The sequence below is a fragment of the Suillus discolor genome, assembly GCF_016758755.1.
Source record: "Suillus discolor strain FC423 chromosome Unknown F5147scaffold_14, whole genome shotgun sequence".
Classification (NCBI taxonomy): Eukaryota; Fungi; Basidiomycota; class Agaricomycetes; order Boletales; family Suillaceae; genus Suillus; species Suillus discolor.
Window position 1 is genome coordinate 539,988 of NW_024541261.1, and position 26,441 is coordinate 566,428.

At 48.6% G+C, this 26,441-nt stretch overlaps 8 protein-coding genes across 8 annotated transcripts; 5 read left to right on the forward strand and 3 right to left on the reverse strand.

Moving 5' to 3' along the window:
* Nucleotides 1-1,934: 1,934 nt before the first annotated feature.
* Nucleotides 1,935-2,936, reverse strand: F5147DRAFT_650827 (uncharacterized protein; the record flags this gene model as incomplete). The annotated part of the gene is made up of 7 exons (XM_041433470.1): nt 1,935-1,979; nt 2,059-2,071; nt 2,181-2,196; nt 2,295-2,424; nt 2,460-2,481; nt 2,554-2,609; nt 2,796-2,936. 7 exons carry the CDS (start codon nt 2,934-2,936, stop codon nt 1,935-1,937), a joined length of 423 nt encoding a protein of 140 aa, XP_041295476.1.
* A 533-nt stretch (nt 2,937-3,469) lies between these two features.
* F5147DRAFT_759554 (glycosyltransferase family 20 protein) lies at nt 3,470-7,741 on the reverse strand. Its single transcript, XM_041440451.1, has 13 exons — nt 7,413-7,741; nt 6,889-7,365; nt 6,693-6,837; nt 6,512-6,641; nt 6,313-6,402; nt 6,070-6,121; nt 5,646-5,912; nt 5,300-5,523; nt 5,168-5,225; nt 5,023-5,112; nt 4,924-4,965; nt 4,256-4,750; nt 3,470-4,192 (listed from the first exon to the last, which is right to left on the reverse strand). Exons 1-13 carry the CDS (start codon nt 7,638-7,640, stop codon nt 3,644-3,646), a joined length of 2,847 nt encoding a protein of 948 aa, XP_041295477.1. The 5' UTR covers nt 7,641-7,741; the 3' UTR covers nt 3,470-3,643.
* Nucleotides 7,742-10,282: 2,541 nt separating this feature from the next.
* Nucleotides 10,283-10,854, forward strand: F5147DRAFT_835390 (uncharacterized protein). Its single transcript, XM_041443964.1, has 4 exons — nt 10,283-10,532; nt 10,586-10,609; nt 10,665-10,709; nt 10,783-10,854. Exons 1-4 carry the CDS (start codon nt 10,461-10,463, stop codon nt 10,846-10,848), a joined length of 207 nt encoding a protein of 68 aa, XP_041295478.1. The 5' UTR covers nt 10,283-10,460; the 3' UTR covers nt 10,849-10,854.
* A 558-nt stretch (nt 10,855-11,412) lies between these two features.
* On the reverse strand, nt 11,413-12,056 carry F5147DRAFT_74570 (uncharacterized protein). Its single transcript, XM_041439772.1, has 2 exons — nt 11,592-12,056; nt 11,413-11,527 (listed from the first exon to the last, which is right to left on the reverse strand). Exon 1 carries the CDS (start codon nt 11,941-11,943, stop codon nt 11,602-11,604), a length of 342 nt encoding a protein of 113 aa, XP_041295479.1. The 5' UTR covers nt 11,944-12,056; the 3' UTR covers nt 11,413-11,527; nt 11,592-11,601.
* Nucleotides 12,057-13,391: 1,335 nt separating this feature from the next.
* On the forward strand, nt 13,392-14,370 carry F5147DRAFT_74594 (uncharacterized protein). The gene is made up of 3 exons (XM_041439798.1): nt 13,392-13,493; nt 13,547-13,655; nt 13,710-14,370. The coding sequence occupies exons 2-3, from the start codon at nt 13,560-13,562 to the stop codon at nt 14,250-14,252; spliced, it is 639 nt and encodes a 212-aa protein (XP_041295480.1). The 5' UTR covers nt 13,392-13,493; nt 13,547-13,559; the 3' UTR covers nt 14,253-14,370.
* A 118-nt stretch (nt 14,371-14,488) lies between these two features.
* Nucleotides 14,489-14,981, forward strand: F5147DRAFT_771225 (uncharacterized protein; the record flags this gene model as incomplete). The annotated part of the gene is made up of 2 exons (XM_041441210.1): nt 14,489-14,774; nt 14,827-14,981. The coding sequence occupies 2 exons, from the start codon at nt 14,489-14,491 to the stop codon at nt 14,979-14,981; spliced, it is 441 nt and encodes a 146-aa protein (XP_041295481.1).
* Nucleotides 14,982-16,065: 1,084 nt separating this feature from the next.
* On the forward strand, nt 16,066-19,355 carry F5147DRAFT_74670 (CHAT domain-containing protein). The gene is made up of 2 exons (XM_041439875.1): nt 16,066-16,208; nt 16,267-19,355. The coding sequence occupies exons 1-2, from the start codon at nt 16,158-16,160 to the stop codon at nt 19,228-19,230; spliced, it is 3,015 nt and encodes a 1,004-aa protein (XP_041295482.1). The 5' UTR covers nt 16,066-16,157; the 3' UTR covers nt 19,231-19,355.
* A 2,217-nt stretch (nt 19,356-21,572) lies between these two features.
* F5147DRAFT_74675 (CHAT domain-containing protein) lies at nt 21,573-25,193 on the forward strand. Its single transcript, XM_041439877.1, has 3 exons — nt 21,573-21,899; nt 21,947-22,044; nt 22,101-25,193. The coding sequence occupies exons 1-3, from the start codon at nt 21,821-21,823 to the stop codon at nt 25,062-25,064; spliced, it is 3,141 nt and encodes a 1,046-aa protein (XP_041295483.1). The 5' UTR covers nt 21,573-21,820; the 3' UTR covers nt 25,065-25,193.
* Nucleotides 25,194-26,441: the final 1,248 nt, after the last annotated feature.

Sequence of the window (26,441 nt, forward strand, 5' to 3'; positions counted from 1 at the left end):
AGTCAAAAAGCAACTCATCCCCGCTGGCGGAATGATACTGCTCGTTGTCTTTTGTTAACCTGGTTGATTAGAAACTTGAAGCGTGTCGTACTAGACTCGTGGCAGCCTGGCAGGGTCTGTGTTTGCCAAGGCTCTCGACTAACTCCATGCGGACTGCAAGAAGTATTTACTATTTAGGCACGGGTTTTTTTAAACCATTTTACATGCTCAATTGTGCGTCAATATTAAATAGAGGGAATTACTATCACTGGCGGGGTTTTTCAAAAGTTTTCAATGTTTGATGCGCAGCACACTCGTCAAGAGGTCTTTTTTTTCCGCTTCTTGACAGACCTGTGGGAAATATCGTGCTCTATCACACCCAGGTGAAATCTGATTTTTTTGCGATGATGTTTGAGCGGCGGAAGGAATCCGGTTGTGCGATGTCAGTTTGGCAGCGACTGGATATGCTGTTTCAAAATTTGTCACAGCAATGTCACACTGGAGTTTTGTAGCTCCGCAACGGCACGCTCGGCAGAATTTTGAATCTCGATATCTACGAGCGTTCGAAGGAAATCAAAGATTCTATGGATTCGTGCATGTACATTATATAAACCAGCTATTCACAGTAAGTAAATCTAAATGTATGTATGTGCATTAAGTGGAGTGGATATGATAGAAATAGAATGAAAGTGAGTATGTTCACAAAAGTGTATAATCAAAGACTGGATGTAGGATATATACCAACGAGGATTAAACTCACAGTCCAGGTCATTGCGCTGGTGAGTGATAATAAGGTGGACAATAAAAGGGATCATGTTGAGGTTGAAATGATTCGAGGTGAGGATGTTCTTGATAAGGTGTATTACATAATTGCAGATGACAGCTTGCCGAATGCAGAAGAGGATGTGCGCCGAGCGCAAGTGGAGGTTCATGTTCATTGTCGTCAAGCGTGTGAGAAGATGTTGATGCAACGGGTCGTGATGGCGGCAGATTTTCTTCCTCGATAGCTGCCCGTTGTTGACTATCGCGCGTGTCCCTGAGATTTTGCGGAATAAATTGACCTGGCCCGGATCTGGAGGCTGCTATAAGATACACCTCCCCTGTCGGTCTTACTTGATGTACAGTTTTTGAGCGGAGATTATAATTGATGGTGCACTATAGTCACGGTGCGGCATCCACTCTTTCAACAAATTCACTGATAACATGGTTCTGCCCTCATTCAATCGCGATATAGAAATCGCAGTGGTAAGCATTATTTGTATAGGGACAGAGATTGTTTTCCCTTGGTTTTTTTTCCTGTTTGACAAAGTATACAGATTGTAGCATTACAATCATTAACGCTCAGTGGTGTGACATATGTCAATGGATGATTTATTGTGAACACAACTGCTCGATGTTTTCTGTAAGATCTTCACAGCTGTATTCTATAGACACTAGAGAACACTGGCTAAAATCACAGAATATTTTTATGCAGTGTGCAGCTCGCGATATGATGATCAGCGAATTTTGAAACCCAATACCCATTTTGAAAAACCCCGCCAGTGATAGTAAACATATCAGTTCTCGGATGCCATGCTTCATTTACTCCGTACGGTAAGTCGTTAATTCATTCAAGTTGTGGGGTTTGTGCGCGGCGGTACAAACGCTGTGACGAGACCTTGGAATCGTGGCACGCGCACTGATCTGCGACCAATTACACATGATGATGGTAGCACTATACCATTAGTGAATAAATAACCTTCAGGGTCAATCAATGAAGCCCTCGCTGTCAAAGGTAAGTCGTGCTCGTCCGAATCAGATGATACTTCACTGGGACTCGGTTTCTATGGCACTTTGGTGAGATCGTCTCTTCGGCTCCATCGAAAAAAAAACGAGATTTCCATGCCTACTAGGTAGCATTCGTTCGATAATGACGAGTGACGCCTCAACGCCTAGGCTTCACCTCCCGTAGTCCCTTAGACTAGCTGCATGGAACTTTGTAGACCAAGATTAACGATTAACTTTCAATAACAAATAAGTATATTTTTGTTCAAATTCTTGAGCTCAGCCTGGCCTATATAACCACGGACTGATCATTACCTTGGGGCTGTACCTGCAATCGATCCGCCAGAATAATTGCAACTGTATTGGCAACCAAAGTCACGCACAAGTAGCACAATATTGTGAGTATTCGTTTGGCAGAGTCAATCTGGGGAACTCACAGGCGTTCTGTCAATCCTGGGATCGGAAAAGCTTGGCATGAGTTTGATCCATGGTATCTCCATCCACACTAATTGTTGCTGGGACCTGCTCAATGAGCTGACGAGGGTGCTTACTAGCTAATTTATCGTTTAGCGTAGCCTGGTCGATATCGGAGTTTGAATTTGCCAGTGCGGCACGGTTGTACCGAAGCGGAACTTTCCCGAGTACCGCATCTTTGTCGAACTGTGCTGCAGTATGCTGCAGCTGACACCATTCGCTCCATATTATCCTCCACTTACCACCACACCACTGTAGTACGCTCTACCGAATATTTATCATGGATAGTGGACCCCTGCAGCCTTAACACGGAGGGAAAATGCTCTCCTTGCTGACCGTGGCATGCGGAATCCGGATCTCAGCAGGTCATGAAAACTCGTTGTGGACACGTGCTGCACAGAAGATCGTGAAAATCCCATTCCAACAAGCAACGCTCTCAGGTACACTACAGAGTGTCTTGTGGAGACAAGTTCTACATCTGCGGCGTCAGCAAATTCCGCCCGATGGAGATATATATCGTCCTTCCTATGAAACCATGCAGAGCAATATCTCGCAATCGTGATATTGTCTCTACTCACGACTTCACGCCCTCCCCTGTCGCTCCAATCGTCCACGCCTACGCTGCTCTTCTCCCCGCTGCAGAGTTCTCCAGCATCCTGCAAAATCCCAATATCGAAGGCCACAGCGCAGTGTATCATGAACCACCGCAAAGATGCCATTATGACCTTCAGTGAATTCGTTTCCAAATTATTGTCTGCTTGACATTGTTCACGCAGATAAATTTGGTACGTATCATTAATCGTAAGTGCACGATGTTAATGTTCACGCGAGACAATTTAATTAATCAGCCAAGGACGAGTCTATGAGACGTTTTTGCATTGTCTGCCGGATGAGATTGAACTGAATGATGAAGGGGATGCATTCCTGGAGGCCATTAGTCTCTGCCTCAGGGTGTTCCAGAAACGCATCCGCATTAATTAATCGAGCATATAATTTGTAGCGAGAGGTATGCACCACATGTCTGTGTTAATCTATGATACCGAAATGATGACACCATCCTTGCAGGCCATATTTGGTTGAGGAGATTTTATAGGAGGTCCGAGGGGAAATGGAGACTGGGCTCAGCAATTGACAAGAGACACGATTGTTTTGCCACTCGCATCGAAGATGAACGAACTTACCCGTAACGAAGCCGCCCGGGGAGGAGGTTGTACGGGTAAGCTTAGCAGACGACGTGTCAAATACATTCAAGTCTACAAAACATTATAATGTACTCATCTAGAGAGCAGATACGACAGCGCTAGCTAGCTATAAACACAACATCTACAAATGGCACGGATGATCATCTAGTGGCACAACGTACATCATACATATTCAAGATCAAGACTAAACCTAGCCCAAACCCGTCTAAGATACACCACCACCCCTACGGAGAATTCGCAAACAGCCACATCATATTCCCCACATCCCCAGCATCCAATTTCCACTTCGCATCCGTTCCCTTCCCACTCGTCGACACCGTCTCCGCATTATCCAACTCATTCAACCGCCTCAGCAGCTTCTCGTCACTACCTACAGCGAAGACGAACCCTACCTCACCACCTCCTCCGCTCACGGGTACGTCTAGGTCGGGCATTGAAGAGGAACGCGGGGAGTGGGCGGGTCCACCTGGATGTAGGATCGCGCCTACTGCTGTGGAACGGGATATGTTATTTGGGAGGACTAGGAAGGAGTTGGACCCTGGGATTATGCGGAGGCCGTAACGTTCGCCGAGGCTGGAGTAGGAGTATTGAGGATGAGGAGGACGATATGTGAATAGGCAAACGCACCTATCAAAGATATGGTTCTGCGCTTCAGCAGCCTGACGCCTCGCCCACTGACGATCCGCACAATCATCCGTCGGACCAGTCCAGAACCTCCACACAACAGACGCCTCACGCTCTTCTACAAACGAACCAGGTGTGCGTTCCGTGAACTACACCCAACGACACATCAATCAGCACCACCCTTGCCCGAAAACACCCTCAAAAATACGCACATAATTCAAAATTTCCACACAAAGACTCTTCCACGTCAAATTCAAATTGGCAACCATACTTATCCACACCCCTCCTTTCCCATTCTGTACCGGGATCTTCGCAAAACACCCGTTCTCTGCTACTATACCCACTCCAGGCGCTTTGGCAGCGACTTGCTCAAGGCTCTTGATAGGTAACCCACTGAGCAACCACACCTCGTTCCGCTGATTTGCAGAGAACTTGTTCAGGAGCTCTACTGCGCCTTCGGGAGGTACGAACGGTGCGAGGAGTCCAGCGCGCGACATATCGGGGCGCCAGAGCGTGCCTTCGAAATCGAGCAGGAGGATTCGGCGAGAGGAGTGTTTGTAGCGTGGGAGGAGGAGCGTGGTGTTAAGCGCAGGGACGGAATTGAGGTCTGTTTGGATGGTGTGTTCGGTGTTGGCGCGAAGGCAGCGTGTGAGGAAGGAGATTACGAAGGTTTGGGCTGTTTGGGTTACGACGTGGTTGTGGAGGTCCTGTTTTAGGTAGGATGAGCGCGTATTTAATGATTGGCGTATGAAAGGGATGATGGGCGCGCGTTGAGGATATGGGCGCGTGTAAGATGAGATGAGCACGTGTTTAATGACCAACGAACGTTTAAAAACAAGTCAGCGCACATCCATCAATTAAGCAAACAGGGTTTCCTCACCTCCCACCTCGACAATGCCTCCTCATCACTCATAGTCAAAGCCTGCCCCACCCCACCAATATCAGTTACTATTCCCAACCAATAGACACAAAAACGCACCTGATGAATAGCCTTGGCAGTCCCATGCGTATCATACGGGTTCACAGCGATACATGACCTAAATCCGCTATAACTATACGATCCAGTAAACTTTGAAACCAAGTCAATAAACAAAAGTATGTGGGAAGGGAAGAGGGGGACAAACCTCGCTCAGGATCAAAGGCCTATGTCTCCCATCTTGACATTCAACAAATTCGTGCGTCCTATCATAACCATCAGCACTCACAACCAAAACGCGACGAGAATACCATCAATCTGCGATGAACCGAAAACTCACCTCAACGCCATCCCCTCCCTCAAACTCGTTACCAAAAACGCATCCGCGACAGTTAAAAGCGCCAAATATTGACTAAATGTGACCTCTTGCGTGTGAAGGAACACGACTGGCTGGTAGGTGAGCGTGCTGAACGCGCTGTTGATGCGTGCTACAACGTCTGAGACGCCGCCTGCTGCTAACTCGTTGGATTCAGTTGTTTGGAGGGCTACTTGGAGGAGGATGACCTGATGGTTGTGTTTGTGTTTGTATTAGTACGAGTTATGTTTCGTATTGGAAGAGGGATGGGAAGGGAAATAAGGATGGGAAGTAGAAATGACAGAAGACGGAAAAGGAAAGAAAAAGGCACCTTTCCCTGATACTCTGGCCACTTCTTCAAGAACAACTCGAACGCCTCGAGTTTGTGCCTCACGCCCTGGATCTCATCCAATTTATCTCTCCCTACGACTATCATCATACCTGCATAGCGTTGTCGGAGGAGTTGGACCCAATAAGAGACGTCGGGCTCGCGGCGCCGTTCGCGTAGGGCACCTACGTCTATGCCCATGGGGAAGATACCCACGTCTACGAAGCGGCCGTGGCCTTCACGGGCGCCACCTGGGATGCCATATTCGACCTGAGTAGGTGTGAGCGGGAAGGGAGAGGTGGAAAAGAGGAAAGGGGTGAAAAGAAGCGAAGGGGAGAGCGAATCAGTGGAAGAAAACATAATCATCCCACACACCAACTAGAACACACTGCACAAAAAGGACGTTGAAATAAGGTAAGAAACCCACCTGAATCCCCTTGGGCAACGCTTCGACTGCAAGAATGCGAGAGACGGTTTGTCTGTGTGGATTGTTAGCTCATGCGTCGTGAGATGAAAAGAGTGAGATAGTGAAATAGGGGTACTTAGATGAGCGCTGGGAGTGCGTATACGAACGCAGTGAGTAAAGACGAAACCAGGAAACCCAGCCAACTACATCTCCTAGCACAGTCCGATCCCCTTTCCCAAGGACCTCAGCTGAAAAAAAACACACCTAAAATGCCTCGCATAACTCGCAGTCTGAAATCCTACAAGATCCGCACCGAGCATACCACGGAGAAGATGTTCGCGTACGCTTAAGCATCTATGGGGTTGTGGTCAGTGGTTTAGAAGGTGGCATGGAGCAGGAGGGGGAGGGGTATGAGTATCGAAGACTTGACATCGATGCCAACGCTAACGGAAACACGACCCACCTAAATATCTCACTACTCGGAAAAGCAATGTGCATGAAGAACCCGATTGTAGCATTAGCGAGAGCGGGTACACGTGTGCTTTGGCGGAGGAGGAGGGGGAGGAGCATCAGGTGGTAGTCGTTGATCCAGACTGAGCGCATATATCAGACGGAACCAAAGCTCTCCGCAACGAAAGACATACCAACATCGCCCTCCATCCAGACGCTCTCAATAGCCTCTGCAAACCGTTTATTAACAGCAGCATACTGCTTAAATGCCGCGCTCTCGAAGAAGAGTTTCGTTTTTGGCGCATCGGGGACTGCATAATGAAGACACGGCCAAAGGACCTACATATCAGGCATCAATGAAGATCCGCAAGGGACAGGGAAGAAAAGGACCTGATGACAAAACTCATCATAACAACTCTCAAACTCCGCATCAGGGATCCACACCGGCAGACTAGAATGCAACTCCTTCATCCTTCGATCGACGCTCGCTTTGAGTTCTGTGTTATAAGCGTCTGTGCTGCTACCGAGGGTCCCGACCCAGAGTTTGTTAGTCATACGGTCTTTAACGCTGTCGACTGCGTTCTTGAGACCACCATTGCAATGGATGTTTGGTGCAAAGTAGTAGGGTTCGGAGGATGTGTTTGAGTAGGAGCGGGTGGGGTACCTAGGTGGTTTTGAAGAAGATCTGCGTTGTAGACGGATAGGATGGAGTGGGTCTGGTTGAAACTTTGCAAGGGAAACGTCCATGTTTCGGATAGAGGACGGTGAGATTGAACCCTTGCCTGCGGGAGATGGAGCTAATGAAGCAAATTTGGAGAATGGATTTAATTCAGAGGGAGGAGTGGTGATCGGAGTGATTGCACGAGACTTGTAGGGGTTAATTCGTCGTACCTAGAAATAATCAAAGAGCTCACTTTCAAATCATCGACTATACTCTTGAGAGGAGCTGGCGTGCTACCGATAGATCGTGATGAGGCATGTCTGAATGCTGGAGGACGACCGCCCAGGTCCTGCGTATCCGCTGTTGTACCTACCTCTCGAGCATAAATATCTGGAGTAGGAGGGCTACTTTCACCCAGAACTGCAGTCGTTGGTAAGAATAGTGAAGCGATGATAACACGGTGGTTTCGTAGTGAGCTCATGGTTGTTCGTGATCAGAGCTTGTTATCCGTAGCAGTGCCCTCATAAACAAGAACCCAAATCGTCATCATGCTCCATCGATTCCATCTGTTTTCCACACGGCGTAATCATTGACGAACGTGCAACCAAACCGACAACACCCGGGTTTCTTCTATTTTTGGCAAGTCTCAATGTCGTCCATGAAATGCGCGTTCTCGGATAGAATCGGTCATGGTCGCGCGTCCGAGTAGTCTTAGTACTTGTCTACGTGGCATGTACGTATAAAATCTATCTAACTCCCTTACCACCCGTGAGAATCAGGTTGTTTCGTTGCTGTCAAGGCAATCGCACCTCTCACTCTTACTCCTAGTACTATGTGCCATCACACATCGAACAGCGTACATTAACGCGGAATGTTCGCCAGCAAACCAGGGATGACATGTGCCTCGAACATTTTGTGGTCTCCAATGTCCATCACCCCAACCACGTTCCTTATAACTCTCGAGTGTAAGTACTGCCGGCACCAAACTGGCAATACATGTTGCGGCTTCAAGTTGTCCATTTGCTATCTTCAAGCTTCAGCTTCAGGGCTGAAGCTTGAAGATCGAAAAAAGATTCCATCGTATCCACTGCCCTCGATGCAGTTCGCAAATGACAGTTAGCTTACTTGTCAGTCTATATTCCTGTACCATGATGATCTTTCTTGACTATTGCAAGTCATCACGGATCTCGGTTCGAAGACTCAATCCAGAATATTGATACTCATGTTGTCAGAAACGTAAACAATACACGGCATTGTAGCGTTAACTTAGGTGCCTCACAAGGACAACATAAAATATCCATCTCACTTATTTCATACGTATGCTGCCCAGGGTAGTGTTCCACACTCTGTCGATCAAGTTTTCGAGGGAAGGCTGGGATCGGGAAGGCAGGGTACCTTAGTCCGAGTCCGCGCTTCCACAACTAGGTCTTGAAAATCCTTCCGGACGCAGACTCCGTAGTGCAGACCCTTGATTCACTTGACCCAAGACTGGCCGGTCCGTTCTTCTATCCCATTTCAAATTGAGTAATCTTATCCTTGATTCATGATTCGAGCTGAACAATGTTCTTCCAAGTCACAGTTTGTCAGACCTCAGACGCTTCTCATGACGTGGAGATCTTGTTGGTTCAGTCCAATGCTGACGGTCATGGATAAATCGATGATGGATTTTAGTGGACATTCCACACCGAAAAGAACACACCAACTACATAGTACCAAATATTGTTGGTGGGGTATTATTCGTTATTTTCGGAATAAGATAGGCCTCGTACAAAGAACTTCATCCGGAGATAGATGAGGCCGATTTCAGCTGAGTACTTATTTGATTTTTGGAGAGTGCTCCCTTCTCACAATTGGGACCCGAAACTATAATATCTGTCATGGAAGCCAGGAACCGCGCAGCTGGCCTTCCTACTTAAGTGTCCTGACCAGATTTCACAGCAGCACTCAACCCTAGGCCTGAACTATCAGCGTCATCATCCAATCTTTTAGCCTGAAGGCAGCCGGTCATCACAGACACCCGCCTCGACACACCCTCACCATCGTTATCCACCGACTCCCCAATGTCTGATCTGATGATGAGACAAAATTCGACATTCTTCCATATTTGGTCTTCGTAGTATTATCCCCTGAGGCCTGAACCGGCAGTTTTCAACCCAACATTCCACAGATCTCAGAGTGAGGCCTATATCAAAGGACGCAATGCAAATGTGACCGGGGGACTTAGTATCTGATCGTAACTACTTTACCTTGCGCTGCCGCGTCACATACTACTATTCTGTCTCTCAGTTACGGACAGTGTGGGCTAAGTCTGGGGTCCGAGTCTGGGGAAGTGTCAGCTAAGACCTGTCCGAGCCCTCCGAACATAGATGCGCTTGCCTAATTACCGCGAGACCTTGGTGTAAAACTTGTTCGCCTCGGTCGTGCATGCCGGAGTCACGGGTCGTTCTTAGGCATCTTATCTGCAAGTGCGGGATCACTAGCCAGCGACGTAGCAGATTGGCATTAAACAAGCGGTCATTAACACTGTGCCTCCTTCCGGTTTCATGGTGTGATTTGAACATTAAAAATTGGCAACATGTATATAAGTTGCATACACAATGTATGCTCCTGAAAGGGATTCGTGGCTAGCAAGGCATGACCAAACAGCTCGAGCCTCCCTGTGTAGTGGGCTCACAATTATATATCGAGCTACACTAGTAAATACTAGTAGAACATCTTGCTACCAAGTGCCACAATGCATCAGACGTTGGGAGTGTATAGTAGCCAATACTTTGTACTTCATTTACAAGAAGAAAAAGCGAAAGTGGTAATAGACTTATTATGCAAGGTTCTTGCTTCCTGAGAGATGAACGAGGTCTTGCGGCCTCACTTCTGCCGGTAATGCTCGTAACGGGGGAGCGGTAGTTATCGACGACTTGTGCTATTCCAGTCAGCCGGATAGTGAGTCATAGCTGCGGGACAGATAGGAACGTAATCGTTTGCCTCAAGGCCCTCCTCCCAACTCACTCGGATGTCAGGGATTCTTCGAAACAAAAGTACACGAACTGCAACAAGTATTTTGGGTCTGGTTGTTCCACGAATGTCGGATCCCTGCAGCAATTTTAACAACATTCAATCGGATCTGCTCGAGCCACGTATGCGTTGACAACTGACTCCTTCTTTGGACGAATACCATCAAAAAGCTGATACGGTACATGTGTCCAAAACACGACTTTACGCCTTCTTTTGTGGAGCATAAAAGAGACAGCACCAACAATCAAGTTGCCAACAACCTCTCCACAAGTGAAATCAACTCATCATCATGTTTATCCGCCTCTCTACTGTTTCCGCTGTTCTCCTCGGCTTGACGGCCCTTGTAAACGCTGGAGTGCCAGTAAGCCTCGCATCCCGTTTGATCTCACCTTGTTGAGCTTACAATGTGCATAGGCCAATTATATAGCACTTGCGCGCGTAAGCCTTTTTTCACACCGAATCTCATCTCAAACTCACTATACATTATATGCAGGAAGAGTATTCTGAACCGGTTCAACGCCAGCCAGGAAAACAGCGCGTAAGGCTTTCTTTCGCATTGAACATTTCAGCTTAACTTGCCATGCGGTTGACTCACGGCACATTGTACACAGGGCAACTTCTATGCACTTCCAAACTATTATGAAGAACCAGTTACAAGGGACCTCGATTTAGAATAGTGCTCACAAAAAAACGAATGCCAGGTGTATTGCGTTTGAGTCTACGCGTCTATCGAACATATGTGAAGCTCCGAAGTCCATCAGAGACAAGTACTTGCACGTATACAAAACCACTGCTTAAATGCTATGGGGATGATCACTGAGTAGAAATATAAGGCACGGAAATATCGACGCACCATGTACATAAAATGGTTCAAAAAACTCGTTTTCTCCGATGTAGACCAAGAGACGATCTCGCTAAAGTGCTAGAGAACCTAAGTCACGGTGGAGTCTCAACTGATTCGGACGAGCGTGACTTACCTTTGACAACATTGTAGTGTCTTGCATGGCGACGGCTTCGTTGCTTGACCATGAAGATCATCTACGTACTAGTAGTATAGTGCTACTACCATTACCATGTGCAGCCGGTCGCAGTTGTGCACGTGCGCGGCGATTTTAAGGACACGTCACGGCAACGTCACGGCATTTGTACTGCCCCACACAAACCCCACAAGGTTAACCGTACATGACGGATGCATCCGAAAATACCCGTGGACATCACAAGGTCATGGTCTCGTCCTACCCTAGTGAGATATGACTCGAATGGCTGATTTCATCGTCTGCTCTCGACACTGATGCATAGCTCAATGTGAGCGGGCATGTACCGGGAGGTGACAATCATATTTTTTTGCGCCGATGACTGTAGGTCCGAGTCGAGCATAAGGATCATGAAAAGAGTACAAAGGTGATATGCAGTGACTCACCTTCAAGTGATCAGACATGCTGGTGCAATGAAGGAAAACGAGGATCAAGGATGTGCCTAGTGGTAGGTGCAGTGATGAGCGAGGAGTATAAAAGACGGGGGTAGGAGAAGAGGTGGGTGGTCCAGGTCTTGTCGCGCGTGTATTTCCATGGCATTTGTATGTTTGGCACGATAGACGTGTGATTATACAAAGCGTTGAGCACGATGGCCGACTTGAGAATGTTAGCGGGAGAGTCTGTACATGCTAAAGAAGTTAGCAATGTCATCAGCGAAAGTACCACGCCAAGTCTGAAGGAACATGCGCATCCTGTGAGGCTTGCTACTCCCGTACTTTTATCGCTGAGTCGTACCATTCACTTAGCACATAGTAAGGTGATATGTATATTTCATATAAAAATAGTATAAACTGCTGAAAGGACGCGCCACAAAGTGCAAACACCAGCGAAGGTTTGCGAGAGCATGTCAGAGGGGATAGTAGAATGCAACGGTCGATATTATGAGCGACGAGGAATATGATTGAGACACCTGGAACAACAGTTAGAATGAGAAAAGAGCCGAGCTTCAAGTCACTACATACCTAATATATACACGCTGCAACGGTGGCCAGCGGCATCATGGCGATGTGGTTTTGTTACGCAAAACCAACATAGACAAGCCCAAACACGCTTGGAAAAGATTCAGAATTCGAATAAAAAAAATACATGTACACGGAAAGTGCCCCTTGCTTTGAGATTCCACGAGGCGCCGCAGTGTCTAGCTGGAGCATGAATGCATGACGCATGATTCGGAAGCTTTGAAGTTGAATCGTTGATGTTTGCGTCACATCTCGGAGCAACGTGACGGTCACGGAAGTTATACTGAAATTGTCCGAGGATGACGCGGATAGGTGGCCACTTCAAGGAACCACGAGTCGATGTCCAATGCCCTCCAACATCTTTGGCTAAGTGAATGCCGCATCTCGTCCTTCAATGTTGTACACGGAAAGTTTACTTGTATAGTCAAACCACATAGAAGAAAGACAGTCATTCCAGGAATCGAATGTACTACACTATCGAGATTCGATGGCGCCAAAATACGCAGACCCACCAAATCGTATGTACAGTTGTTCAATTGCAACTGAAACGCCAGTCGTTAGCAGAAAGTCGGCATTGCAGCATCTCGACAAACACTCTAGTGCCACTCGGAAGTCGGAAAGTGCTTCTTGCTTTGTCTCCATCAAAAACGTGCTTCAGGGAAACCCCGATGTGATTCGCTTGTTCGTCCACATCCCACAACATCACATTTGATGTCCTAGACGACGCTTGATTCGCATACACTCTCAGCCGGACGAGGCCGGAGTCTTTAATCTATACACAATGCAGAAGAATTGTGTCCACAGAGATTTGTCCACAGCCGCAGTGAGTGGAGATCACAGAATAAATGGAGAGGCTTCAATATGCGTGCATTTTTCATCCACCCAACTTCTACCTGCTCGACTTGCCTCGTATATCTCTCCATCTGCATCCCCAGCAGAGGGGTTTCTATTTATTACACAACCCTCGTCGCTCTTGTCGCCTCTACTTGATCACTGATCCATATTCCGCTTGCGCCCAGCTCACTTTCCAGCGGTCGAGTTTATCTTGGAGTTTTTGGTGTCACCATGAAGCCCTTTTCCTCCCCGAAAGCGTCCTCCCGCCCCCTGCTTAGAATTACTATTCCAAAGGTTAAAAATACATCTCCATGGCGCTCCGTGGCACTAGTATTTCAATCTTCGAGAATTTCTGCGGTTTCGTGGAGACGATTGCTTCGTCCCTCACGAAAGAACAAGTCCTGTGATGGCGAAACACATCTCACCGAAGATCTTACTTCACCGTCTGAGACACTTGTCGGGTCTCCGATCCAGGAGAAATTGACTAGTCCAAAAGTGATTATTACTCTTATATTATAACTGATATTTTTCTAATCCGTTCTGCACAGCTGGTCCGTTTCGATGAGTCGCCGACGTACTTCCGCACCTAGGCGCCGAATCAAACCTCACAGGTCCCCCACTCCAAAGGGGGCATTGCGCTCCTGTCTTGTCATAAATGTTTGTGTACTATTCAACATTATTTCTTACATCAATTGACGTCACCGTCTCTAGAATACCGACCCCTTCAGAGAGTTTCTTTCGGATGATGACGACGACCATTCCGTATATGAAGACTGCCTTACATCCTACCCTGGATTCTTCAGGGACATGGAGGATCTTCTAGAGCGCGAACATCTCGAGCAGATAGAAATTGAAAAGTCTCGCTCTCCTTCCTGGGAGCTCACTGAATTTGGCAGCACGAAGATGGATCCCCAAGATTATTTAAGCTTCTGCTTGGCTAAGCAAGCAGAGAGAATATTACGACAAGAGATCGAAGAGTGTAGGAAGGTCGTCTACGACCATCCGATGACGTTACGCTGGCCTAGCCGGGACATTACTGAGCGACCAGTTCAGGAACCTTCAGTCATTCCGATGACGCCCCCACGACTTTCCGTTCCAGAACCCACACCAGTAACTCTCAGTTGGCATGAGCAGACTGCATGCGATGTCACTGATATGCTGATTTCGCTATGCATTGGACTTACCATTTACATGTGTATTTATATTTGGGGCATCTATTGTTTCTTTAGTGGGGTTTTTCCGGATGAAGAGTAGCTGCCATCGGTATTCAGGGGATCGAGAAGTCTACTATCTAGCGCTTAACACCTTTCTATTGCGATGTACTATTGTGTAAATCAATACTTATCATGCTCGGTCGGTCGCCAGTTGTTTGTTTGTACCTATTGAAATCACAAGGTGCTGCCTTCCTTATTCGATGCATAGATTTCTATTTAGTTACCGCAGTGTACTTACCTGTATGATGACCGCCCATATTAGTCTACCCGTGTAACATGTCAGAAACAAATTCTCCATCAACCTCAGAAGCATCGCACGCTCGCGGCAGGGGTCGTGGAAAGTCCCGTGGTGGGCTAGGAAAGTACCTCTGCGCACGAGGCCGTGGTCGAGGTGGCCGTCCAGCAGAATTCCACCAGCGCCTAGTGCTAGAGGGCGAAGAAGTGGTCGATCTCGACCCTGATTCGGAAGAGGCGAAAGAGTTTCAAAAGAAGCACTCACGGCGGCAAGTTGGATCCAATGCCGATCGTTATGTAGAGCTCGAGCCTGAGTTGGATTCTGATGGTGAGTGATCAGTGAATGATGTGTTGAGCTTATGTTTACTAACACTGTGTAGGAGAGGAGATTCGTGAGCAGGAAGTAGACCTATCGTCATTTCTTGCGAGACAACGGTTATCGAACGTGTCGGAGACGCCACAAGTCCTCGGCCAAACAGTGTATTCCCATGACTTCAAGGCTCACCGGCACCTACAGGTGCCAATGATATATTGAGTATTTTTCTCCCACATTGCGGGGCCCCCGGCTTGTTTAGTTTGGAGTTTCCTGAACATTCATCAATCGTCATTCACCGAATAATCATACAGTTGATTGCATCCTTGACATTCTGACATTCTTTTCTAATTCCTCTGCTCAGCCAAGATCATCATCCTCCCCCCTTTTCAGCTCAACTGTACGAGTCATATAGAACCATTCGGTTCTTCTTAGCGTGCCGTCTTCAGTGTTTTTAACATTGTTCGCATTAAAAATACACTGGATTCTACATCTTGCCTTGGTGTGCTGACAAGTAGTATGATACAAGTCCAATTACTCTGAGACTCGCTCGACCTCGGCTGTCCACTTCCGCTGAAGACTGTTCATGGCATTGTCTACCTTAAATTCTTCCGCTAATCGGTCGGTGATCTCCATTCCCAACGCTTAGTGCAATCATATCAGCGTCTATGTTGTGCCGAACAGCCTTCGACAATATGGAAATGCACGTGTAGCATGACCTGAACCCTCAACGTCGCAACCTGCCTCTCAGCTGAACTCTATCCGCATACCATATCCTTACCCTCGTCTTACTTTCTCACTGATTCCGTCCACACCACTCAGCCCATCTTCAATCCTCATCAATTTGCTCCATCACACCATCATGCCTGGTAGCTCAGAAAGCCGATATATCAGACTTGAAGGTGAGTCCCTCCGAACTACCTTCATGTCTATTATCATCCTCACACAATATCGACAGTCATCAGCGGAAAGAATATTCAGGTCCCCTCCTGGCGTATTCCCGCCGGCATCTACGTATCCATCAATGTCGACTCCCGGAGGCGCTGGAAATCAGCCATCAGTATCTTATCATCTGATAGATCTGTGACGTGGGGGAATTCTGTCACTCTGTAAAGTCCATGGACACTGTCTAACGCGATGCGAGAACTGATCTTGAGTTTATAGATCATCACTCTCCTCACCTGCGTTGTCAGTGAAGATCAGGGCGCACTTTGAGCTTGATCGAACGCTAGGCGGTGGAGAGGTCATCGGCGAACTTCAGATGTCGTGGGATGAGCTACTCGATCATGGAGATGAGCCATTCGGTGAGTGATTCGCTTCTCATTCATGCACGTATACTAACGTCTTGTAGACATATCCTTCCCACCCGTACGCAGTGTTCACCCTTCCCTTGAGCTGATGGCCACCATTGTACATGCTTGCGACGATCAGGATGTCGCACTGTTGGATGTGAGTGACGCTGGCATCTGTCCTTTAGTAGCTTTTGCTGACATAATGCAAACTGCAGTCCGTCGTAGACTGCAAGATTGCTCGAGCCACAGATGCGGGCCACACACAATTGGCCGCATACGTGACGGGCGAGACAGTCTCTCACCTGAACGACGCAATAGAGCATTTTCAATTGGTTATGGACCAGTGTCCGGTCAGCCATCCGGATCATGCAACGGCTCTCACCAACCTCGCGTGGGCCCGCCTCAAAGGCTACATGCGAAATGATTTTCAAGACATTGGTGCCACCACTTCCCTCTTCCGCGACGCCCTTGCATTGCGTCCGCAGCACCATCCCGATCATCACTTATCTCTATACAATCTCGCCCGAGCGCTGATTTGGCGCCACTCCAAGAAAGGTACTGCTGCCGACATCCGCGAAGCCGCCCAACTCTATCAGGAGCTACTTCCTCTCTGTCCAGAGGGCACCTACCTTCGCAGCACCGCGGCAGGGAAAAATGGTGTCGATTATGTGATCGACGAGTGCAACCGTCTTCCAATAGACGCATCCGATGAAGGCATCCACTTTCGAAGAGTCGTTCTCGAACTCTGTCCTCTGGGCCATCAACTCCATCCCAGAACCCTCGACGAGCTTGCACAAGCACTTCAAACACGCTTTGATCAGCATGGCAGCATCGATGATATTGACACGAGCATACAACTTGGTCGTAAAGCCGTGTCTCTGTGCCCAGAGGGACATCCTGAGCGTGATGCCTACCTGAACAACTTGGCCGACTCACTCGTGTCCCGCTTCGATCACCAAGGGAAACCTAATGACCTCGATGAGGCCATCTCTTTGCATGAAGAAGCACTGCGCCTGTGCCCTGTTGGGCACAAATATCGTGATTACTCATTGGACAACCTAGGGGGCGTCCTCGTCGACCGTTTCAAGACACGCGGCGACATTGATGACATCACCCGAGCTATCAGCCTCCGTCGCGAGGCACTGACGTTGTGCCTACCTGGGCATCCACGTCATGACACCACGCTTAACAACCTTGCCCTCGCTCTCCAAACCAGATATAACGAATCACATGTTAGTGAGGATCTTAACGAGGCCATCGAATTGTATCGCGAATCTCTTCGGTTAAAGGGGCTTGACCATCCAGGGCGCCCCACAACTCTTTTCGGTTTGAGCTCGGTGCTCTGCTCTCGTTTCACGCAAACTCAGAAGAATGAAGATGTCGAGGAGGCCATTATTCTTTGCCAACAATCATTGGCAGCTCTGTCTTCACTGCACCCGGACAGGTATTTCAGCTACATATGGCTGCAGGAGGCTTATTTGTCTCGTTACCGGATTCTGCATGACCCTGCTGATTTGTCGCTCGCTATAGAGAACTTCAGACTTGCATCGGGGCACCCCACTCAAGGATTCCCATCACGCATTATAATAGCATACAACTGGACCGTAGCCGCGGAGCAGCATGGTGATGAATCCGCATTAGAGGCCTACAACACGTGTTTCGACCTTCTTGATCGTCATTTGGCAACGCGATCATCGACAATTTTACGACGCGAAGCTGCTGCTGTCTTCAATGGTGTCAGATCGCTGCCTGTAGATGCAGCCTCATGTGCCATATATCATGACAATCTACGACAGGCAGTTGAACTCGCAGAGCGGGGTCGTGGCCAGCAATGGTCGCTGGCATCTCGACTCAGAACTCCAGTCGAAGACCTCGAGTCGGCAAATCCGACACTGGCCCACAATTATTTGGAGCTGAGCAAACTCGTTTCCAATGCAGCTCAGAGTTCTGCAACCATCACCGACAGAGCTGCTGCCGATCGGGAAGCAATGGAGTATAGGGGACTTACAAGGCAATGGGAAGCAGCGGTAACTGAGATACGCAATCTTCCGACGTTCTCGCGGTTCCTGCTTCCACCTTCATATGAAGCCCTCCAAGCGGCAGCGCGGCAGGGCCCGGTCATCATCCTCATTGCGAGTCAATACTCGTGCAGCGCCATCATCGTCCCGACGTCAGGAGACCCCCATCATGTTCCTTTGCCATCCATCGCTCTCACAGATCTGAATATTCTTAAGGATCGCTTCGCCAGGGCAATACGAGATTCATCTCGGATGAATCCAGGGGAGTTGAGGACGGATCTCATAGTGCTCTTGCGCATAATATGGGACCAGATCATGCTACCCATCGTCGACGTACTCGAGCACGTCCTCAAACTACAGCGCCGCTCTCGCATCTGGTTGTGTCCGACTGCAGCTTTCACGTCCATCCCTCTCCATGCAGCTCACCCGTTTCAAACAAAGGCGGATCGTTCTGGGAAGGAGCCATGCCTGGAGGATCTCTACATTTGCTCTTACACGCCGACACTTTCTGCTCTGATAAGATCTAGACAGCTGATGAAGAAGCGCGTGCCTCCGTCCTTTGTGGCCATCGGACAGGGTCAACCGGGTGCAGGGAAAGGCAAGGCGTTATTGGCCGTCGACAGCGAGCTCGAACTTGTCCATAAGCTCGTGCCTGCGACTGCCAACCGCACCACTATTTCTGGCGATGAAGCCACACGAGCAGGTGCACTCTCAGCCTTGCAGCAGAACACCTGGGTGCACCTTGCTTGTCATGGCAAGCAGGACCCTAAACAGCCTTACGATTCGCATTTCGTCATGAGAGACGAACATCTGACGCTGCTCGATATCATGGAGAGACATATTCCGCAGGCCGAGTTCGCGTTCTTATCGGCTTGTCACACCGCTGTAGGCGATGAGGAGACGCCCGACGAAGTGATCCACCTCGCAGCTGGTCTCCAGTTTTCAGGGTTCAAGAGCGTCGTTGGCACGCTGTGGGAGGTCGACGATGCTGTCGCGAAACACGTCGTCGAAGCTTTTTACGGGTATATGTTTGGAGATTTGAAGAAAGGTGGTGTCATGGACTGCACGAGGGCAGCCTGGGCACTCAACTGTGCTACGCACGCGGTGAAGACGAAAGTGCCGCTTGAGCAGAGGATGGTTTTTGTTCATATTGGTGTGTAGTTCTACGTCTTATTGCTGTCGTCTGGTATATATTCACATGTTGTTGATCTGCGATCCTCTTTTATTCTGTTGTACAAAAATGACCCTGATACATAGAAGCAAGCACTCAAATACTGTAGGCATGATGGCTGAGTCTAAGTGGGAACCGACGCGGAGTGAAATTCACAATTACCGATGGACAACAAAGATGGGACATGGAAGTATATGATTGTTCCATGGGCGAGTCGCATGCGAAGTGGCGAAATACCGAATGTGGTGTCGATGTGCTTGTTCGTTCGTACAAATTACATTCGGCAGGCTTCATATCATGGTGGATGGGTGAATTTCAATGGCCTGGGTTACTTTGCGCTTTCACTGTAATTACTAGGTCTGTTGTGTTTTTAGCCATAATCATGCGTGCCACCTAGACTCGCAATCAACTTGTGATAGTATATGCCAGCCTGGTCACGAGCCTATGGGACATCTTTATATTTGAGTACATTTTAATATGATGCAAATTGAACGCACAGACGATGTTCTATTGATACATAAGGAGATTTGGTTCCCGATAACTCTGTCAATGGAAAACCATTTCCTCACCATCCAGGTGAACATTCCAACACCCACCCTTCAAAACTTGAGTGACCGTACGATTGTAGGCCCCAAGATCGTGTGGCACGAAGACCTTGGTCAGGTCGTCTCGTTTGTGGATTGGCCCTCGGTGCTAAAACGGATGTAAACACCGTGACGGATGGCCATCCGCAAATACCCGTGGACATCACAAGGTCATGGTCTCATCCTACCCTAGTGAGATATTCGTGGGATGATGATAGGATTCGAATGGCTGAGCTCAGCGTCTTCTCGAGTCGACACTGACGCATAGGTAGATGCCAGCAGGCGTACACCAGGAGGGGACATTCATATTTTTTGCGCTGATGACTGTAGATCCAATTCGAGCATAAGGATCACGAAACGGGTACAAAGGTGATATGCAGTGACTCACCTTCAAGTCATCAAACATACTGGTGTGATGAAGGAAACCCAGGAGGATCAAGGACGTGCTTAGTGGTAGCTGCAGTGAGGAGGGAAGGGTATGAAAAGATGGGGGTGGGAGAAGAGGTGGGTGGTCCAGGTCTTGTTGCGTGTATTTCCATGGCATTTGTATGTTTGACATACGATATGTGTGATTATACAAAGCGCTGAGAACGATGGCAAATGATAGAATGTTAGCAGGAGAGCCCGTACATGCTAAAAAGTGGACAGTACTAGTGTCAAGGTCAGTCATCAGTGAAAGTAGCACGCCAAGTTCAAAGGGAACATGCGCATCCCGTGCTACTCCTGGAATATTATCGCTGGGTCGTATCGTTCACTTAGCACATAGTAAGTTAAAATGTAAAGCCCAGTGTATTTTATGGTAGCGACAATATAAACTGCTGGAGGGACGCGCAAAAAGCGGAAACACCAACGAGGGTTTGCGAGAGCATGTCAGAAGGGATAGCAGAGTGCAATGGACGATGTTATGAGTGACGCGGAACATGATTGAGACCTGGAACAACAGTTAGAATGAGCAAAGAGTCGAGCTTCAAGTCGTTACACACCCAATATACACATGCTGCAAAGGTAGCCAAGGTAGCAATGTGGATTTGTTACGCAGCCTGCCTTAACCGTAAGTTACGCCAAAAGGCAGTGATAAACAAAGCACGCTTTATGCTGATTATGGGAACTAGTAGTACTCAGTACTCAGGTACGTAAGCAACGAGCTTACACACGGGAGTTGAACTGAAATCGAATAGAAAATTTAATTCCTGGCACTGGCCAGACTGGTTGCCGAGGAGAACGCGGTAAAGAAGGAACCACGAGTCGATGCCCATCTATTTGGTGATTGCGTGCCGTCTTCAGTGGTTTTAACATTGTTCGCATTACTAATACCATACGAAAAAAATACACTGGATTCTACATCTCGCCTTGGTGTACTGCTGAGCAGTATGATACAAGTCCAATTACTCTGAGACTCGCTCGACCTCGGCTGTCCACTTTCGCTGAAAACTGGTCATGACACTGTCTACTCTAGATTCTTCCGCTAATCCTGGTGATCTTCATTCCCGGCGCTTAGTGCAATCATACCAGCGTCTATATCGTGCCGAACAGCCCTTACCATATCCTTACCCTGTCTTACTTTCTTCCTGATTCTGTCCATACCACTCAGCCCATCTTCAATCCTCATCAATTTGCTCTCTCACACCATCATGCCTGGTAGCTCAGAAAGCCGATATATCAGACTTGAAGGCGAGTCCCTCTATATTACCTTCGTATCTGTTTCATCACCCTCACACTCGATCTACAGTTATCAGTGGAAAGAATCTTCAAGTCCCTTCCGAGCGCATTCCCGCTGGAATCTACATATCCGTCAATGTTGACTCTCGGGGACGCTGGAAATCAGCCATCAGTGTCTCATCGTCTGATGAATCTGTAATGTGGGGGAATTCTATAACTCTGTAAAGTCCATGCAGACTTTCTGACACGATGCGAGAACTGATCATTGGTTCATAGATCATCACATTCCTTGCCTGCGTTGTCAGTGGTGATCAGGGCGTCCTTTGAGCTTGGTCGAATGCTAGGCGGTGGAGAGCTCATCGGCGAACTTCAGATGTCATGGGATGAACTACTCGATCATGGAGATGAGCCATTTGGTGAGTGATTCGCTTCTTATTCATGCACATATACTGATGTCTCGTAGATTTATCCTTCCCACCCGTGCGCGGTGTTCACCCTTCCCTTAGGCTGAAGGCCGCCATTGTACATGCTTGCGACGATCAGGATGACTCACTGTTTGATGTGAGTAACGCTGGTATCTGTCCTGTTAGCTTGTGCTCACAGAACGCAAACTGCAGTCCCTCGTAGACTGCGAGATTGCCCGAGACACAGATGCGGGCCACGCACAATTTGCCGCATACGCGACGAGCAAAACAGTCTCTCACCTGAACGACGCTGTAGAGCATTTTCAGTTGGTTCTGGACCGGTGTCCGGTCAGCCATCCGGATCATGCAACGGCTCTCACCAACCTCGCGTGGGCCCGCCTCAAAGGCTACATCCGAAATGATATTCAAGACATCGATGCCACCACTTCCCTCTTCCGCGACGCCCTTGCATTGCGTCCGCAGCGCCATCCCGATCATCCCTTATCTCTATACAATCTCACCGAAGCGCTCACTTGGCGCCACAAGAAGAAAAGTACTGCTGCCGACATCCGCGAAGCCGCACAACTCTATCATGAACTACTGCCTCTCTGTCCAGAGGGCACCTACCTTCGTAGCATCGCAGCAGGGAAAAACAGTATCGATTATGTAATTGATGAATGTAATGATCTCCCGGTAGACGCATCCGATGAAGGCATCCATCTTCGAAGAGTCGTCCTCGAGCTCTGTCCCCTGGGCCATCAACTCCGTCCCGAAACCCTCGACATGCTTGCAGAAGCAGTTGAAGCACGCTTTGATCAGCACGGCAGCATCGATGATCTCGACACGAGCATACAACTTCGTCGTGAAGCCGTGTCTCTGTGCCCCGAGGGACATGCTGACCGTGATAACTACCTGAACAACTTGGCCGAGTCACTCTTGTCCCGCTTCGATCACCAAGGTCAACCTAATGACCTCGATGAGGCCATATCTTTGCACGAAGAGGCGCTGCGCCTGTGCCCTGTTGGGCACCAATATCGTAATGACTCATTGGACAACCTAGGGGGCGTCCTCGTGGAACGTTTCAAGAAACGCGGCGACATTGATGACATCACCCGAGCTATCAGCCTCCATCGCGAGGCACTGACTTTGTGCCCATCTGGGCATCCAGGTCGTGACACCACGCTTAACAACCTGGCCCTCGCGCTCCAAACCAGATATGCCAAATCGGATGTTAGGGAGGATCTTAACGAGGCCATTGATTTGTATCGCGAATCTCTTCGGATAAAGCGGCTTGACGATCCAGAGCGCCATGTAAATCTTTCCAATTTGAGCTCGGTGCTCTGCTCTCGTTTCAGGCAAACTCAGAAAAATGAAGATGTCGAGGAGGCCATTAAACTTTGCCAACAATCATTGGCGGCTTTGCATTCACTGCACCCAGACAGATACTACTCATATTTCGAGCTACGGGAAGCCTATATGTCTCGTTACAAGATTCTACACGACCCTGCTGATTTGTCGCTCGCTATAGAGAACTTCAGATTTGCATCAAGACATCCTACTCAAGGATTTCCGCGACGCATCATGGAGGTTATTAAGTGGGCTCGCCAAGCAGAAGTCTGTGGACATGAATCTGCCTTAGAAGCATACCAGATGTGCTTTGAACATTTTGACAGCCATGTGATGACACGATCGTCGATCACCTCGCGGCGTGAGGCTGCAACCGCATTTCGTGGTGCGCGGTCACTTCCTGTAGATGCAGCCTCATGTGCCATACGTCGTGACAATCTACGACAAGCACTTGAACTTGTGGAGCAGGGTCGTGGCCAGCAATGGTCGCTGGCATCTCGACTCAGGACTCCAGTCGAAGACCTCGAGTCGGCAAATCCGACACTGGCCCACAATTATTTGGAGCTGAGCAAACTCGTTTCCAATGCAGCTCAGAGTTCTGCAACCATCACCGACAGAGCTGCTGCCGATCGGGAAACAACAGAGTATAGGAGACTTACAAGGCAATGGGAAGCAGCGGTAGCTGAGATACGCAATCTTCCGGCGTTTTCGCGGTTCCTGCTTCCACCTTCATATGAAGAGCTGCAAGCAGCAGCGCGCCAAGGCCCTGTCATCATCCTCATTGCAAGTCAATACTCATGCAGCGCCATCATCGTCCCGACGTCAGGAGACCCCCATCATGTTCCTTTGCCGTCCATTGCTCTCGCAGATCTTAATATTCTCAAGGATCGCTTTGCCAGGGCAATACGAGATTCATCTCGGATGAACCCACGGGAGTCGAGGACGGATCTCATAGTGCTCTTGCGCATAATATGGGACCAGATCATGCTGCCGATCGTCAACGTGCTCGAGCACGGTCTCAAACTAAAGCAACGCTCTCGAATATGGCTGTGTCCCACTGCAGCTTTCACCTCCATCCCTCTCCATGCAGCTCACCCGTTTCAAACGAAGCTGGATCGTTCTGGGAAGGAGCCATGCCTGGAGGATCTCTACATCTGCTCTTACACGCCGACACTTTCTGCTCTGATCAGATCTAGACAGTTGATGAAGAAGCGCGTGCCTCCGACCTTTGTGGCGATCGGACAGGGTCAACCGGGTGCAGGGAAGGGCAAGGCACTCTTGGCTGTCGACAGCGAGCTCGAGCTTGTCCATAAGCTCGTCCCTGCGAGGGCCAACCGCACGACTATGTCTGGCGACGCAGCCACACGAGCAGGTGCGCTCGAAGCCTTGCAGCAGAACACCTGGGTGCACCTCGCTTGTCATGGCAAGCAGGATCCTAAACAGCCTTACGATTCGCATTTTGTCATGAAAGATGAACATCTCACACTGCTCGATATAATAGAGAGACATCTTCCGCAGGCCGAGTTTGCATTCTTATCGGCTTGTCACACCGCTGTAGGCGATGAGGAGACGCCCGACGAAGTGATTCACCTCGCAGCTGGTCTCCAGTTTTCAGGGTTCAAGAGCGTCGTTGGCACGCTGTGGGAGGTCGACGATGCTGTCGCAAAACACGTCGTCGAAGCTTTTTACGGGTATATGTTTGGAGATTTGAAGAAAGGTGGTGTCATGGACTGTTCGAGGGCGGCCTGGGCACTCAACTGTGCTACACACGCGGTGAAGACGAAAGTGCCGCTCGAGCAGAGGATGGTTTTTGTTCATATTGGTGTGTAGTTCTACATTGTATTGCTGATGTCTGGTATATATTCACATGTTGTTGATCTGTGATCCTATTTCATTCTGTTGTACAAATGACCCTGATATATACCTATTCTTGCGCTCTAGCTATCTTGTTTTCGTATGCTCTCGTTTTTTGTCAACTAGAATGTTCACCAAAGCTTTTGTGTACTGACTTGTTTGTAACTTCGTCTGTTACTTGGGTACTCAGATAGTAGGGGCCGACTCGCGCCTTCTGGTCATACCAGGCATTCTTCAATTTTCAAGCTTTCTGTACCATAGAACCTCGACTAACGCCCAGTTAGAAGCCGGGTTAAGTTGCGGAAACCCATATGTAGTCATTGGCCGGGCCGCACTAGCTAGTGACCAGTGAACCCGAATGGAGTTCATCCAGAAAACTTCTTCCGCTTATTCAGACATGGGGCTCAGTCTCACTCCGTGGTGCTTGACAGTCTGAGTCATGGACTATCTGTCTTCACATACGTTCGGTCTCTATAATCAACCCAGTCGCAGCCTCACAATTCCTGAATAATTCTGTAGGGAACGCATTGCAAGGTCTGTTATAGCCTAAAACTTCGATGCCTTACATTACATTACCTTGCGATTCAGAAATCTTGCGCGCTTTCTGTCCTTTGCTTCATCTTATCCCAGGACTCTGAATCACATCCACCCGCCCCTTTCAAGTGTAATACAACCTTCCCAAAGATGGAAACCTTTCCCTGTCTATGCATCCTAATCCTCTCAAAATACCAAGGTTCTCGTCAACTTTTGTTCCCCTTGGTGTGCTGCAACATCTTAACTTGTGGAGTACATCTCCGTGTCCACTGATGATCCCATGCCAGAACTGCACGGAACATTTGTGAGAGCCAATGAACTCGTGAGCGTATGCGATCCGGAGGTCGTCAGGAATATGCAGATGTTGGAGTTGAGCGTCTCGCTTGTCAATCCCCTCGAGCTCTATGATCCGCTTCCCAATACTGCTATCCTTATGCGGCAAGGGAGTTCTTTCCTGATACCACCACGCAAGCATGGGACGCTGAGGTACATGTCACATTGTTCCTTCTCTTATTCGTGGTAAATTGTGTGTTTTAGATGATAATGGACGCCCTTTTGACTCTCCACCTTCGCTTTATTATTCGACTGTCCTCGTATTCAGCTGTGTCATGCAACGGATTTACGACGGAAGACCACCCTGCAAGATGTAAACAGGACCTAGGGGTAAAACAACCTTTGTGTCTCTGGGTGAATCGAGTGACCGTACGATTGTAGGGCCCAAGATCGTCTAGGACGAAGACCTTGGTCAGAACGCCTCGTTTGTATATTGGGCCTCGGTACCCAGTGCTGAAACGGATGCTAAGCACCGTCACGGATGCA

Bases quoted from the DNA above. Each gene is read 5' to 3' on its own strand.
- F5147DRAFT_74675 (XM_041439877.1), top strand. From the start codon at position 21,821: ATGCTAGGCGGTGGAGAGCTCATCGGCGAACTTCAGATGTCATGGGAT. The intron at 21,900-21,946 runs GTGAGTGATTCG...GATGTCTCGTAG, and splicing joins TCATGGAGATGAGCCATTTG to ATTTATCCTTCCCACCCGTG. The intron at 22,045-22,100 runs GTGAGTAACGCT...CGCAAACTGCAG, and splicing joins AGGATGACTCACTGTTTGAT to TCCCTCGTAGACTGCGAGAT.
- F5147DRAFT_74670 (XM_041439875.1), top strand. From the start codon at position 16,158: ATGGCCACCATTGTACATGCTTGCGACGATCAGGATGTCGCACTGTTG. The intron at 16,209-16,266 runs GTGAGTGACGCT...TGCAAACTGCAG, and splicing joins AGGATGTCGCACTGTTGGAT to TCCGTCGTAGACTGCAAGAT.
- F5147DRAFT_74570 (XM_041439772.1), bottom strand. From the start codon at position 11,943: ATGGTACGACTCAGCGATAAAAGTACGGGAGTAGCAAGCCTCACAGGA.
- F5147DRAFT_759554 (XM_041440451.1), bottom strand. From the start codon at position 7,640: ATGAGCTCACTACGAAACCACCGTGTTATCATCGCTTCACTATTCTTA. The intron at 6,838-6,888 runs GTCCTTTTCTTC...CCTGATATGTAG, and splicing joins ATGATGAGTTTTGTCATCAG to GTCCTTTGGCCGTGTCTTCA. The intron at 4,193-4,255 runs GTGCGTATTTTT...CGTTGGGTGTAG, and splicing joins GTGTGGAAATTTTGAATTAT to TTCACGGAACGCACACCTGG.
- F5147DRAFT_74594 (XM_041439798.1), top strand. From the start codon at position 13,560: ATGAGTCGCCGACGTACTTCCGCACCTAGGCGCCGAATCAAACCTCAC. The intron at 13,656-13,709 runs GTTTGTGTACTA...CACCGTCTCTAG, and splicing joins GCTCCTGTCTTGTCATAAAT to AATACCGACCCCTTCAGAGA.
- F5147DRAFT_835390 (XM_041443964.1), top strand. From the start codon at position 10,461: ATGTTTATCCGCCTCTCTACTGTTTCCGCTGTTCTCCTCGGCTTGACG. The intron at 10,610-10,664 runs GTAAGCCTTTTT...CATTATATGCAG, and splicing joins ATTATATAGCACTTGCGCGC to GAAGAGTATTCTGAACCGGT. The intron at 10,710-10,782 runs GTAAGGCTTTCT...CATTGTACACAG, and splicing joins GCCAGCCAGGAAAACAGCGC to GGCAACTTCTATGCACTTCC.